This window comes from Crocuta crocuta, unplaced genomic scaffold (assembly GCF_008692635.1).
Source record: "Crocuta crocuta isolate KB4526 unplaced genomic scaffold, BGI_CrCroc_1.0 scaffold348, whole genome shotgun sequence".
NCBI lineage: Eukaryota > Metazoa > Chordata > Mammalia > Carnivora > Hyaenidae > Crocuta > Crocuta crocuta.
In genome coordinates, this window is record NW_027529573.1 from 6,130,275 (window position 1) to 6,145,421 (window position 15,147).

General features: G+C 51.2%; 1 protein-coding gene and 1 long non-coding RNA gene across 3 annotated transcripts in view; one reads left to right on the top strand and one right to left on the bottom strand.

The window, feature by feature from the left end:
• The window catches only part of LOC144229570 (uncharacterized), a 9,502-nt gene extending 7,102 nt beyond the window's left edge, over positions 1-2,400 (top strand). For both annotated transcript variants that reach the window (XR_013334522.1, XR_013334523.1), the window contains exons 4-5: positions 1,546-1,647; positions 2,068-2,400. This is a non-coding gene — a long non-coding RNA (uncharacterized LOC144229570). The remainder of the gene's footprint in view (positions 1-1,545; positions 1,648-2,067) is intronic.
• The window catches only part of GRK3 (G protein-coupled receptor kinase 3), a 106,729-nt gene that overhangs the window by 17,613 nt on the left and 73,969 nt on the right, over positions 1-15,147 (bottom strand). Inside the window, exons 12-16 of the mRNA XM_077761679.1 lie at positions 13,568-13,675; positions 7,322-7,388; positions 6,414-6,514; positions 1,859-1,925; positions 755-850 (exon numbers count right to left, since the gene is read on the bottom strand). Coding sequence (XP_077617805.1) covers positions 755-850; positions 1,859-1,925; positions 6,414-6,514; positions 7,322-7,388; positions 13,568-13,675 — 439 coding nt within the window. The remainder of the gene's footprint in view (positions 1-754; positions 851-1,858; positions 1,926-6,413; positions 6,515-7,321; positions 7,389-13,567; positions 13,676-15,147) is intronic.

The window sequence follows — 15,147 nt, forward strand, 5'->3', positions numbered from 1 at the left end:
GGCAGCTGAACCGGGGCGGGGGGGAGGGTCCTGGGGGAAGCCAGGGAGGTGGGGGCAGACACAAGCCGACACGTGGGGAGACGCCCTGACTTAGCACCCTGAGGAGGATTTTCTCCCATGAGTCACCATCCTTAATTATGCCTTGCCTACCAAGAGACATAATGACGTGAACAAAAGTTTGAGACATGCGGAGGATTAAAAAAAAAAAAATCAGTGATTATTTCACTTTTGATTGACAACTGCAAGATGACTCATGCTGTTTGCTCTTTTCATCCTAACATGGGGAGANGATGTGGAGGATTAAAAAAAAAAAAAAACAGTGATTATTTCACTTTTGATTGACAACTGCAAGATGACTCATGCTGTTTGCTCTTTTCATCCTAACATGGGGAGACCAGAATACTTAGAAGGATGAAGATGGCTGGCTCTCCAGCACAAGGCAGTGTGTCTGCTACCACACAGTTGTTTTTCTCCGCTTTGCGTACACGCAAGTTCTAGCTCAATTGCAAATATCTCCAAATTTGTAAGAAACTGACCATTCTGTAGTATATCAAACATAAAACAATTAGCCAGGAGAAAGCTTTCATGGCTTCTAAGTTAGGTCCTCGACGGCTCCATTCTTCAAATATGGAGACATCTGTTCACGGGCGACACCCCACAGGCCGGCCAATACTAAGATGCTCCCCCAGTCTGACTGCCAATAAAAATCTCCCCACCCTTCAAAGCACCTGTGGGCGAAACACCCCAAGTGTACCTTGATGCCCTTGGTGTCCTCTTCATCAAATGAGCCAATGTCAAAGGCGTCAGCGGCGTTGACTTCTCCCCGGGGAGGAATCAAGGGCGGAGGGTACTAGAAGATCCAAACAGGAATGGTTCAGTTATCAGATCACCTTATGGCCGTCCGTCCCAAGCTACCATTCTGTAGTGAGAACACAGGGCAGGACACTGACACGCTGTATTCTGAGAGCGCTCCGGTTGAGCCCGTACCTGGTGCGACACGTATGTCACAGATGAACCTTATGCAGAACAGCCCTGAGCAAAGACCCCAGATTTTAGAGAAGCTGAAGGGGGAAAGAAAATGCACGTCCAGGGTCTTAAGGCATCATTGAATATAATGAAGTGTCAAGACGGCACACGCCACCGGCTCATCTTCAGGAACACATGATCTCTTGGACAGCGCGGCGCCCCGTGCCACTTGCCATGGGCCGGGAGGAGTGCTCTGCGCCCACAGATGTCCAGAGGCCGGTGCCAGCTACGCTGGAGCTCACTCCTTCATTCACATCAGGTGGGACTAACAAAGCATCGGGCCTCCATAGTTGGATGGTCTGAGATCACGCAAAAACAAAGCCAGAGCTGATACAAAATTTTTTTCAAAAACCTTAATTTGGGGGGTGGTTTCCTGCATCAACGGGAATACAAACATATCTCCAAAGTCAGGGGAGGGAGTTATGCTGATCTCCAATCAGACTGACCCTTAAACGCTGTGTGGTGCTGGGCTAGAAAGCACACGTAAATTCGTTACCAACTTTTCTCGTCCCTCCCTAGATGGGTTCTATATGAAAACACGGTCACAGATCGAGATGGGAAGTCAAAGAGATGAGCAAAAGCTTAAAGTGTCTCAGTTACTCGGACACCGGAATTCACCAGGTAACAACTGCATCTCGGCATTTGTTAATTTATACTGCAGATATTTTCAAAACGTGGAAATGAGAGAAACCAGGGGAGAAGCAGGCCCCGAGGGAGTCGGCCGTATGGCAGCAGGAAGGACCCAGTGGCTGTGGGAGGCTGGGGTGGGACCCCAGGGGGACGGGCTCCGGAAGTGGGGAGCAGTGGTGCCCAGCATGGGGTCCCAGAGTACCTTCTGTAGGTAGACTTGCTGCCAGTCGATGCCTCTGAAAAAGCTGTGTTCCTTCACTTCCTGCGCCCTGCGGAAGAGGCACAGGAGTGGTGAGTGTGCCTCTGCAAACCTAAGCAGTATTTTGCAAAAACTGTCTCCTAGTGAGCGAACGCGGAGGGAGGACTATATCAGTTCTGTAAGTAAGCAAGTAAAATGTGCTTCTCTCAAAGCAACACAGGAAACACAGAACATTCAGAAGTACTGTGTGCGGAAACCAGGCAGATTATCCATATGGCAATTGACAGAGGATGTGCATTTCAGTTTAAGAGAACCTAGGGGATGTGGCCGCCGTACGAATACGTGGGGTTCTGCATGAGAACCAACTCAAGTGGGAATTAAATTAGAGAGCTCTGCACTGAGGAGACGTACAGCAAATGTCTACAAAGCATCGTGGATCGAACGGCAGGCCTAGGAAGCACCAGATGTTAATTAGAAGCAGACTGGAAATCTAGGAACAGTGTACGCCAACCCCCTCCTACACGGCAGGAACAGGCTTGCCCAGAGATTACCGTGAGAGCTCAGTCTGTGCAGAGGAAAAGGGACTGGGTCCCGGGAGGAAAGCCGACGTCGGGGAAACGCACAGCCCCGGGGCCCCGCTGGGGGCTCCCCCCCAGCTCTGCCCAGGGTCTCCCGCAGCCCTGTCCCTCGGCAGAGTCCCCAGGGCTGGTCCTCAGCCCCCTGCGTCTGCTCTCACTCCTTGGGTGACCGTACCCTGAACCTGCGGACCACTCTGTCTGTGCTCGGCGGCTTCCTTATCCCTCCCCCCACCCAGTGCGTACTTGGCACGTCTACCTGATGGGGCGGAAGGTCTGCAGAACGGACTTCCTCTCATACCTTGCTGTCTTGGTCCAAGGAGCCGATCACCCCCCATGCCCGACTTCCCCCACACTCCACGGCCCACCCCTCGCCAAGCCCTGGGGCCGACTACCTCTTGCCGCCTCCAATCCTCACAGTGCTAGATTCCCGGTGGGGGCAGCGGGGTCTTTGATCATGGAGGGGATGCTAAATGTCCCACACTGCCACCACTCAGCTCCCTGTCCGGCTCCCCGAATGGCCCTAATTGACCCCACCCCAGCTGGCACCCTGGCCACACAGCCTGCAACCCCAGCTCTACCCTGCAGCCCCCAAATCACCTCTTTAGTCTGCCCACACCCCTGCCCAAGACTCTCCAGATGCCTTGCTATACTCGCAGCGGAAGCGCAGGGACACGGTGCACCGGGCCTGCCTGGGCCCAGCGCCTCTCTGACCGGCTCCTGACCTCCCTCTCCTGGCTCCCCGGCCTCGCTGCTTTTGGGCACCGGGGAAGCTGGACTCCACAGGACACAGGACTCTCGGTGCTGGACGTGATGAGAGATACCGGAGCTCCACGGCCGGCCTTACTGTCCACAATAATGCCATGTGTCCAAAGCTCTGGGGGGTCCTTCCCCACCCCCTCCCAAGGCTGAGGTCTCAACGACGGCACCGCCTTACTTATCTCACTCACTCGCGCTCTTCTCACGGTCTGGGTTCATCTCATTTATTCCATCGTTTCTACAGCTATTGTTACCCCACCCCCCACATAAGCCCCAGGAAGGCAGGGCTGCGTCTGCCTGCATGCCAGCTGGGCCCCAGTGCTTAGGACACTGGCTGCCACTCAGGGGGTGTTCAGGAAGTGCCTGCTGAGTGGAGGAAGGACATCCTAGTCAGAAGGTGTCCCTTTGCATTTTGCTGGGTTCCTTCCCAAAGATCACTAAAATGATGGAAGAGGAATGTGGATACATAAATGTACCACCAAGAGCGTCGGGGAACCGTCAGCAGACAGGACGGGCGTGGACGCAGGAGCAGGGACTGTCAGCAAGAAGTGGCCGGGCTGCTGCCTGGGAGACAGAGGAGCTGAGCTCCAGGTTCAACACAGTGTGTGTGTAGGGGTGTGTGGACGGGGTGGGGCAGGGGGGATGGTGAGACACAGGCTGGAGACACAGGTTGAACTCTGTATATGGAACCCTTAGCACGCGTGCGCGCGCGCACACACACACACACACACACCATACTTCCTCCATATCTAACCCCAAACACCTGCAGCTAGGTGCTTATTCTAATACAGTGGGGGGAACCTCTGAAAGGTTCTATTTTAAAGAAAGTAAGCCTGCTAAAGATTTCAAAGAGCAATCAGAAGATGAATTGGAAATGTAAGCCATCAGAAAATAGAAGAGAATCAAAGCAAAGACACAGGTGATACACAGTCATCCATGTTGCTGACCCACAGTGGCCCAGAAGGAATTCTGCGAGCTAACCAAGGAAACGGAAGAGGGCGGATGTCCAATAAATAAAATAACAGTATTTCCCCAAGCTGAGGAGCTTGGACTCTCAGTGCCAGACGGAGTGAGTGACTGAGAACAGAGCTCCGTGACCGGCTTTACTGTCCACAGTAACGCGGCATCTCTGAAGTTCTGGGGGGAAATCATTATCGAATCCGAACTCTCCAGCCAGCCAAAACGTCCATCAAGTTTGGGGACGGCAGGAAGGCACTGGGGATGTGTAGGAACAGAGAGTTTACCTCTCATACCCCTTCTCTGAAGGAGTTCCTTGAGAACATGGTCTAGCATGGGGGGGTGGGAGGAGTCCCCAGAAGGCATGGGATCAAGTAAATGGCAGATTCAAGCCCGGAGAGCAACAGGAGGGAAGGCCGGAAGGGGTGGTGCTGACTAGCAGAACCCGAGCCGTCAGTGGTCACTGAAGCTAGTGGGTGTGAACCCTTCCCGAAAACAACTCAGGAGGAAATGAAAGCCGGCACATACATGTGGAGACCGCATATAGAGCGCACACGAAGTGAGGTCCACTCCAGGCCAGGCGGCACCCCGGATCAGCCCGACCAGGGGAAAATAAAAATGAACAGGGACAGAAACCAGTCAGGGGGACAGAAGAGGGCAGTGCAAGCCAGGGATGCCAAGACCCTCATTTTCTAAAGTAGTGATTCAAGAGACACTGTATGTAGTTGGGGGAGCATGGCACAGGTGGGTAAGTGGACCATTTAAAACTGCACGGGTTGCAGGGCGCCCGGGGGCTCAGTCAGTTTAGCGTCCGACTTCGGTTCAGGTCATGATCTCACAGTCCGTGGGTTCAAGCCCCGCGTCGGGCTCTGTGCTGACAGCTGCTAGCTCAGGCCTGCCTCAGATTCTGTGTCTCCCTCTCTCTCTGACCCTTTCCTGCTCACACGCTTACTCTCTTTCAGAAATAAATTAAAAAGCATTAAAAAAAAAAACTGCACGGGTTAAGCAAACAGAGTTTCAATTCTTTTGAGGGCTGGTAGAAAGGGAAGGTGACAGAGCTAAATCTTCATCTGTATCAACAGGAAGGGATAATCTCTCAAATTAATAAAGAAGGAGGTATGCAGGGGCGCCTGGGTGGCTCAGTCGGTCAAGCGCCTGACTCTTGATCTCGGCTCAGGTCATGATCTTACGGTTTATGAGTCTGAGCCCCACATCAGCTCCACACTGATAGTGTGGAGCTGCTTGGCATTCTCTGCACCCCCTCACAACCTTCCTCCGCTCATGTGTGATCTTTCTCAAATAAATAAACTTAAAAAAAGAAGTATGCACACAAGCACATGACTCAGCTACCTATACAACATACATGTAATATACATATGATATGTATATACACATCCATGCTACCCTACAATACACATATGCATATACATGGGACATACCATGTATGGTTAAAAGTCGTTTCTGTTTTGTTTTGTTTTAAACTTTTTTTTTTAACTGAAGCACAACTGACACACAGCGTTAGGTCAGTTCAGGTGCACATGGAAGGATACACGTCTACACACTATGCTGTGCTCACTGCGGGCCCAGCTCCCATCCATCACCAGGCTGTCACTATTACCGTCCCACCCAATATATTCTCAGTGCTGTGCCTTTCACCCCCGTGACTTAGTCCAGTCCTTCCATAACCGGAGGTCTGTACCCCCCACCACACTTCACCTACATTGCTCATTCTAGAAGCCGCTGCTTATGCCACGCATGCCTGGCAATGGGAAGAAGAGCCAGCCCTGCGGGGGCCGGGGGGGGGGGGGGGGAGGGGCACAGGGAAAGGCCTGCTTTACACCCTCCTCTGTAAGCCTTCCAGGTATTACTGTAGTTTTCGCCCAGTGGACGGACAGCTGCTAGGAAGTGTGTTAAAGACAGCAGCTGGCCGGCTAGGCGTGAGTGGAAACGAGGGGCAGGCGGCTGGATTGGGGTCCTGAACTGCCATCGTTGCAGACATAATTAGTAAAACTTCACCAGGTGAACTGCAAAAGGTCAGGGCTCATTTCCACCATCTGCATGATTGATTTTTAAAGTTAAGAAGTTAGTGACTCCTTCAACTCGTTAATTATAAAACACTGAGAACAGCATGTGTATTTCTCATGTAATCCCCCCCAACTTGGATCGAAATGGGACCTTTTGGGGGGCTGGCAATGACTTGTGGTGTATTGAGAACAGCTGTCGGGTGTTCTGGGTGATGGTACCAAAGAGCGAAACGAAGGGCCTACCCTCCTCCACGGCAGCCGAGCCGCCTACTGGCGTCTCTCTGGAGCAGGCCTTCGAGGAGGGCCCGGAGCTCCGGCGAGAAGGCCTCAGGGAGCTCCACGTTCTGGGGAGAGAAAAGAACACGGTGTCAAAGATGCTCTCCTGGAAACACGGCCCTGACGCCCAACCACCCCGGAAGGCCATTTCGTGGAGGAAGAGTGTTAAAAGCTGCAGATTCATCACGAATTAATATTTACTCTAAAGAAATGGGAAACTGTTACTAATCACTTCCTTTCTTCCCCCACCCCCCGCCAAGTAATCTCTGTGTCCAAGGCAGGGCTTGAACTCATGACCCCAAGATCAAGAGCTGCAGGCTCCACTGACTGGGTCAGCCAGGCGCCCCCGATTACTAATCATTTTCAATGGCAATCAACAGGCCGGGAAACACGGGAGGTCTCCTCGCTCTCTTGAACCTCAGCAATGTTTCCTTTTCTTTATTCTCTTTACTTTCTTTTTTCCTGTATCTTTCTCTTACTGATGGGTGGCAAGACTTGATTTCTGCGTTGGCGTCTGTTTCCACTAAATTTCCAGTTAGGAATTCTTCTAGGAAGTGTGTCTCGCTCACTTGTTTTAGGAAGGCAAGTTTCTACGCTGGTTCCAATGCAATGAAACGTGGACTTTATAAGGCGAATAAGAATGGCGTTTTTAGGGGCACCTATGTGGCTCAGCCGGTTAGGCGTCTGACTTTGGATTGCAGCTCAGGTCCAGATTTCACGGTTTTTGAGTCTGAGCCCCACCTCATGCCCTGTGATGACAGCGTGGAGCCTGCTTGGGATTCTCTCTCCACACCCGCCCCCTCCCCTGGTCACACGCATAGTCTCTCAAAATAAACAAACATTTAAAAGAAAAATGGATTTTTTATTCTCCTTACCACGGTGAGGGTCATCCGGTCTATCTCATGTTTATCTTTGGTTTTGTGTTGTCTGAAGGGGCTGTGCCTGTGGAAAAGAACAACACTCTATGATGATGTGGTAAGGGGTCCCTCGCGCACACGTCCCCGGCTCATACCTGCCCAGAGGACTGTATTCTGTCACTGTTCGTCGGAAACTAAAGAAACGCCAAAGCCGTACACATGCACCATTTCCAGAGAAAAGGTGGTGTTGAGGGGCGTTAGGTTCTGAAGGGGGGCACTTACGCTCGCCTGAACGATCTGATCCTCACATCGGTGAAATCAGGGCACTACAATACGCGTCAGCAGACATATTCCCCACGATATTTTAAAATATTGTTAAAGAGAAAATAATTGGCTAACCAGTAGCCATGCAAATGAAGGTCATTTATAACATTTGTCACTTTTGTGTTCGAGATAATCACTTCCGTACAAATTTATTTTATTTTTTTTAGAAAAATGGATGTTAGTCCCTCAAACAATCCAAAGAACTGCAGTCAAAACAAAACACGTCAAGGGGGGACCCCGCCCCCCCCACTGGAAACCAGTAGCTTTAAGTAATACCTTCCTTTGATGATGACAGATATAAACTGCAGATATAAACTGACCCAGTGTCCCCAGGCTGTCCACGGCTCTGAGAGCCACTCACTCGTGTTTTACTTTGGGAAAGCCCCAAATTCAGGAGTCAGCAGACATGGGTTCAAGGTTGTGACTGGGGTGTTGACTGGCTGTGAACCAGTCACGGAAACCGTCAGCATCGATCTCTGCATCTGTAAACGGGCCTAGGGCCGCATCGCGGAAATGGCGACGGGGAATGAAGAGAACAATGTGGATGCCGGCAGGACACGGTGGAATGCAGGCGGGGTCCGACCCAGCAGTCATTCGTGAACTTAATAAAGCTGAATCTTACTTTAGCCAACGAAGGTCTGCTTGTTAAACTATGTAAAAACAAGTCCTTCTTCCTCTTTACCCTGCTGTGGAAACCCTGGAGAAGTTGGCTTTTAAGGAAAATCTTATCCAAAGAGGCCAGTAAACATGCAAGTTACAAAATCCTGGCCTTTATTTACTTGAAAATTAAAGGACATACACATGTATATGAATGAGTTCTCTTATATGGCAAGACAGGCCCATAAACTTATAAATCCTACAGATTTATTTCTAAGGCATATATAACATAATCGGGGGCAAGATACTCTGGCAAATATTTGGAAGTGTAGGCACTGGGTTGGAATACTGAGCACGGAAACGAATGTGCTATAGAATAAAGAACTGATCCTGCCCCGGTCCTTGCCCTACTCCCAGCTGCCGTCCACCCATCCCGCCGAACTAGTCAAGTCGGCACTGATGCATCACTGGGAAGAGATGACTACATTTCAGAGCCTTTATTATTTTAAATATTTTGATGTTCATTTCGTACGAGAGAGGGCACCCTAATGCTTTCCTTCCCTCCTTATCGTGCAACAGAATACAAAGTAATTTCCATGTCTTGAAAGCAATAAAATCTAAAACACGGCGAATTAGGGTTAAGCAAACATACACTGATCTTTAAACTAGATTTTGACCGGCAGTGTGTCCTTTTCACCCTCATTGTGTCCAAAAAGAAAAATGTAAAGTTACTGCATTGAAAAAGCAAATAAGAGGGTGCCTGCATGGCTCAGTCGGTTGGTTGCACATCAGACATCGGCTCAGGTCACGATCTTGCGGGTCAGGAGTTCAAGCCCCGCATCGGGCTCTGTGCTGACAGCTCAGAGCCTGGAGCCTGCTTTGGATTCTGTGTCTCCCTCTCTCCCTGCCCCTCCCCTGCTCATGCTCTGTCTCTCTCTCTCTCTCTCTCTCTCTCAAAAATAAATGTTAAAAAAAGCAAATAGAATATGACAACAAATGGTATTTGTCAAATGGTATCTCTTATTTATAAGATAGCATAATTTTAAAAAATCACTACTTGTATCATTCTCTTCTGGAAAAGACACAGAGAGATATTAATACATTCACGGTTCAAGAGAAAGAAGAGTAAGTTTCTTAAATCTTACTAGCACTTTAGCCTCTCTGCTGGACATGGCGGTTTCCGCCCCACAAAGTCCCTGAACCCATACAAAGGGACCGTGTGCAGATCCTGCTGCTCTGGGTCCTGTGTGCCGTGCCGGGGGACCCCCCATTCCTGCTCCCGACCCCCATGCACTTGCCTGTGTCTGCCGCCGGAAGGAAAGGGCTGTGCCCTGACCCTTGCAGAGAAGGCCTGCTGTGTTCTGACAGAAACGCTCTGTGCTAAATTTAAAGTCTTTCATAAGACCAGAAGGAGGCTGGCGAGGGGGAGCGGAGTTAAAGTCAGTGGTGCCAAACCCATTTCCAGCGCCTGAACCCTGCCACCCCCGACCCCCGTGCTAGAAATCTGGCCTAGTCCATGCCTGGCTCCAGGCAAAAATGGTCGGAAATGCTTTCCAGCGATTCGGTTCCGGGCTTGCAGCACTGAGAAAGTTTGGTCTTTCAAGTGCAAGATCTTGCTGCACATCTGTTTCCAATGTAGTCTTGATTATTCTTTGTGCGCAAAACCAAAGATGCTGTTTCTATTTTGGAGAATGTTAAAGAGACCCCGCGAGAGTGATGATCTCCATTCTGAGGGAGGCACGTGGTGCTCACAGATCCCGTGTGCCTTGCAGCTGCTCAATGCCACAGCCGCTTTAAATAGGAGAGGGTCTCCAGGCCGCCAGCAGCCTGCAGGGCATGCAACACGCTGGCTGCAGTGGGGAAAAGACGCGGGAAGAGACTTCACACGCGCGAGGGTCAGCCGTGGCTTGTGAACGGCTTGCGAATTAGACTGAGTGGGAGTGCTGCAAATTTCCCCCAAGCAAGTTTGGAAATCATTCGAGGTGTCAGAATGCTGGGAACACACACACACACACACACACACACACACACACACACACACGTAGGACAGAGCATACTCACAGTGAAACAATGAGCTCAAAAGCAGTACATTCTAAGTACGAGTGATCCAAAGCTCTTATGCCAAAGATTAATTTTAGAGCACGACAAAGATTGTACGTTGCTTCAAATGGGAGCTTTGAACCTAAGCCAATAGCTGCCAAAATATTTATAAACATTCCCTGTTTCTTCCCTACAGGGACAATCTTGGTAACCTCGGGCGGAGCTCAGCTGTCCCCAGAGCGCCACCCAGGCTCTCTCCCTGTGTCTGATGGCTTCAGGGACAGATGTTCCGTGGTGACAAGTTTAGGATCAAAGCCACTGTCACATCAAATCTTTTCCTTAGCAGACATCTGAACTCTGGACGGAGGGCCACGACAGCAGTCCCACACATCTGCAATGTGGACACATGTTCAACACCAGCCAAAGTCACGTGAGGGGGAAATAGCGACCGCCTCCCGGACACAGGGCCTCTGGGTGGCTCGGTCCATGGCTGTGAGTCCAGGGACGCAGAACGCAAGCTCAGCCCCGGGCAGCGTGCTCCTTTCCCTGCCTGTGGTGTTATTTTAGGGTGTTGAGGCAAAGCAGGGGTGCAGAACAGTGTTTTGGCAGAGGCAGCGGGGACACGCGGGCCCATGGCTGCAGGCAGAAGACCTGCTGGCGACCACCTGCGCGGCCTCACCGCAGGGGCTTGGGAAGGATGGAAGGGACCTGCCGAGAGCAGACTTTCTCAGACTTTCTCATCCTCGGCGCCACTGACCTCTTGGGCCAGACAGTGTGTGCGGGGGCCCGTCTGGACCACTGTGACATACTGGGTGGCATCCCTGGCCTCCACCAGGGAGCAGCAGCCCTTCCCAAAGCTGTGACAACCAAAAACGTCCCCGGGCAGCAGCCAACAAGGCATCTGGTCCCTTCTGCAAGGACCTGCGCTGTGGGGGTCCTGTGGGGGCGCCAGGAGGCAGGGGGGCAGGGCCTGCGGGCCAGCGCTTTCCCCCTCCTCCCCCTCCTCCCCCTCCTCNGAAACCCAGTTGCTCGGGGCTCCCTTCTAGGCAGTCAGTGAAAACTGAACAGGTTCCTTCTGGACATACCTTCCGTGTCCTCCCCACACGTGACCTTGTGAGGCACTGGTACAGGTGACACTGTCCCTCATCTGCAGCTGGAGGGGATGAGGGCTCCTGGGCAGAGCCCTTCCCTGCTGACACCAGTGTGGCGTTTCATAGGAACCACTGACACTTTACAGCCACTGATTCTGGTGATGATGTCACTACCCCCCCAGCTGCCTCAAATCGGGCCCCCTAGCTTCCTGGCTTCCGTATCTGAGCACCTGTCTAGAAAAACAGCAAGCGCCACCCCCACCCTTCCACATAGCAGCACAGAGGGAGGGAGACACAGAATCTGAAGCAGGCTCCAGGCTCTGAGCTGTCAGCACAGAACCTGATGCGGGGCTCGAACCCACGAACTGTGAGATCATGACCTGAGCCACAGCTGGACACTCAATCGACCAAGCCACCCAGGCACCCCGGATTCACTTGATTAGCCACAAATCACACTGCCGGCATACCGTTAATAATTAAATTTTCAGATCTTTTTAAAAACAGTGTCACGCCAGATCGTCCCCAATCTATACGCATGGACACTATTATAAACAGATAGACTGATGCCAAACAAAGAAGTGAACAAAGCCCTAAATGTATGGCTTTGCAGGTTACATAGCCCGGGACATTTTACTATCGACTTTTGAATCTTAATGTATTCAGCGGTTTTGCTGGTGCACAGAATTTTACCATCTCACGACTCTGTGAGTGCGGCTTCTGCACCTCCAGCCCCGTCTCCGGCGGGTCCCGGACACAGACCTGGGGCGCATCTCCACACACTCGCCACGCGTGTGGAGCCTTTACCCAGTGGAAGGACATCTCGCGTGGGAAGTGGCTTGCTCTGGCCTGTCTTGCAGAAACTCTCTAATTAGGTCAGCAAGTCTGATGATGTGAATTAGGCCCATCCAGGCTCCACAAATACAGTAACTTGATTAAGGCCCAACAGGACCTGACTCTCGAAGCGGTAACACGATTTATGTTCCCAAGTGAAAACGAGGAGCAGAGAACAACTAGATTACTGGGGTCCTGGGGAAGCGGCGAGGGTGCTTGGAACCTAATTTGGGGGGAAACGTGGAATCCGGCCTCTCTGCGGAACGGGCTCAACACCAGGAGAAGATGTGGCAGTGATCACGGAGGCTCCCCGGGGGAAATGGAAAAGCCCAGCAAGTGACTGGACCCATTTCACAGCAGAAATATGAGAGGGGGAACCCTGACCAGGACATTTTAACATGAAGCGCTTTTTGTGTCTTTGTGAATGAGGAATCACCAAAAACAGAGCTGCAAAACTTGAGGTGCCGTTTTCCGGTTGGCTGCAAATTCTTAAACTTAAAATTAATGGGAGTGTTAACGTAATCGTTATGCTCAATGGGAGAACATATTTTGACAGTGCTTTCATTTCATAATCCTTCGGCTCTGTTTCACCATCTTTTGTGGTTGATTAACATTGATTAATTAAAAACACAGCATAACGCAGCTTCAGTTTTGTGTTTAAAACAAAAGCAGGTTAACTTCAGCATGCTTACAAATAAATGCATGCTTTTATACTCAGTTCACTTTGGGTCTTGGGTCCCTTCTTGTGACCCTCAAAATGCATTACACGGGCGAGATGATCCTGAGTAACTGATTCTTGGAGGGAAAAAAAAAAACTATCCTACCTCCTTTAATGATTTACATTTTATAATAACACTTATGCCCCCAAATAAGGCTTCTCGATGGGGACATTTCAAAGCAGTTCTTTTTTAGGGTGTCAGTGTGTTGGCATTCCTGAGAGGTATGAACAAAAATACGAAACCGAGGGGCGCTTGAGTGGCTCAGTCAGTTAAGCGTCTGACTTCAGCTCAGGTCATGATCTCATGGTTCGTGGGTTCGAGCTCCGCATCCGGCTCTGTGCTGACAGCCAAGAGCTTGGAGCCTGCTTCGGATTCTGTGTCTCCCTCTCTCTTTGCCCTTCCCCTGCTCATGCTCTGTCTCTGGCTCAAAAGGAAAGAAACATTAAAAAATTAAAAAAAAACAAACAAACACCGTAACCTTTTGCCTAAAAGTTTCTGGGCATGAAGCTCTCACTTCTACGAGGCAGGAGGAGCCAGGGTCGCCATCTAGAATAGCGTGGGTGACCTAAACTGACGTCAGGGCCCAGTGATATCGAACCAGTCTGCATCCCTATCTGAGAACACTCCACGGCAATGGCCCGAAAAGGATGTGGCTCACTCACCCTCTCAGGAGCTTGAAAAGCATGCAGCCCAGGGAGAACCAGTCGGCACTGCTGTCATACGCCGTCCCCTTCTGGAGCACCTCCGGAGCCATGTACCCATGGGTGCCACTAGGGAGAAGAAGTACACACGCGGTTAGCGGGGCAGGCCCACCTTAGGAAACCAACAGCTGGTGAGAGGGTCAGACGCCTTTTGTTAAATGACAGCACCTGTCGAGGAGGGAGAGGGGATGATGGGGACACAGCGTGATCCACGAGGCACCCAGCGGGAAATCCACCATTTCTGTCTTAATCAGCGTAGGAGTGAATGTAAATAAAGGACAGTCCAAGGGGAACATGAGAGAATGCAAGCTTCAGTCCCGGAGGGGAAATCTGAATAGTGTTGGTCTTCCTGCACCACGGCGATGCCTCCTGCCCGGTCCAGAGCTCTAGTGAGGACTTGCAAGGGGCTGGGGTGCAGTGGGGGAGGGGGTGATAAGCAGGCACCTGCAGGTGGCGCCATGGACCAGGAAGGGCGGCTACATCCCTCCCTTGTGGCGCCACCCTCGCCCTCCGTGCTGAGGACCTGGGCTGCCACAGGCTAAGTGTGGGGGCTACTCACACAGTCAGTGACAGACCAGGAGGGAGTGGGGAGGAAGGGGGGACATGAGCCAGCAGGTACAAAAGACAGTGAAATCCAGGGCGCCTGGGGGGCTCAGAGGTTAAGAATCTGACTTAAAAACAAATTTTTAAAAAATATTTGTTCATTTTTTGAGAGACAGAGAGAGACAGCACGAGCAGGGGAGGGGCAGAGAGAGGAAGACACAGAATCTGGAGCAGGCTCCGGGCTCTGAGCTGTCACACAGAGCCCCACGCGGGGCTCAGACTCACAAACCGTGAGATCATGACCTGAGCCGAAGTCAGACGCTCAACGCACTGAGCCACCCAGGCGCCCCCTAAGCATCCAACTCTTGATCTCAGCTCAGGTCAAGATCTCACAGTTTGTGAGATCAAGCCCTGCATCAGGCTGACGGTGTAGAGCCTGCTTGGGATTCTCTGTCTCTCTCTCTCTGTCCCACCTCTCCCTCTCAAAATAAATAAACTTTTAAAAAGTTTAAAAAGTGGGGCGCCTGGGTGGCTTAGTCGGTTAAGCGTCCGACTTTCGCTTAGGTCATGATCTCACGGTTCGTGGGTTCGAGCCCCGCGTCGGGCTCTGTGCTGACTGCCAGCTCAGAGCCTGGAGCCTGTTTCAGTCTGTGACTCCCTCTCTCTCTGACCCTCCCCTGCTCACGCTGTCTCTCTCTCTCTCCTAGAAATAAGTAAAAAACATTAAAAAAAAAAATTAAAAAAAAAAAGTTTAAAAAGCAAAAAAGACAGAGAAATCCTGTGTCGGGTTTTAAGGGCTACCAACAGGTCAGAGGACTCCGCTAGGCAACCGTGAGGATGGCTTTTCAGGACGTTGAGAAGATTTGGGAGGACAGCCGTTTTATCTACAACTTGCACTCTTCTCTTCTGCAGCTCTGAATCCCTTCCCGATGCTCGATTCGGGGCCCCTCCTTAAGGATCCGAGTGTGCACTATTCCATCTAGACGAGCAAGAGGTGG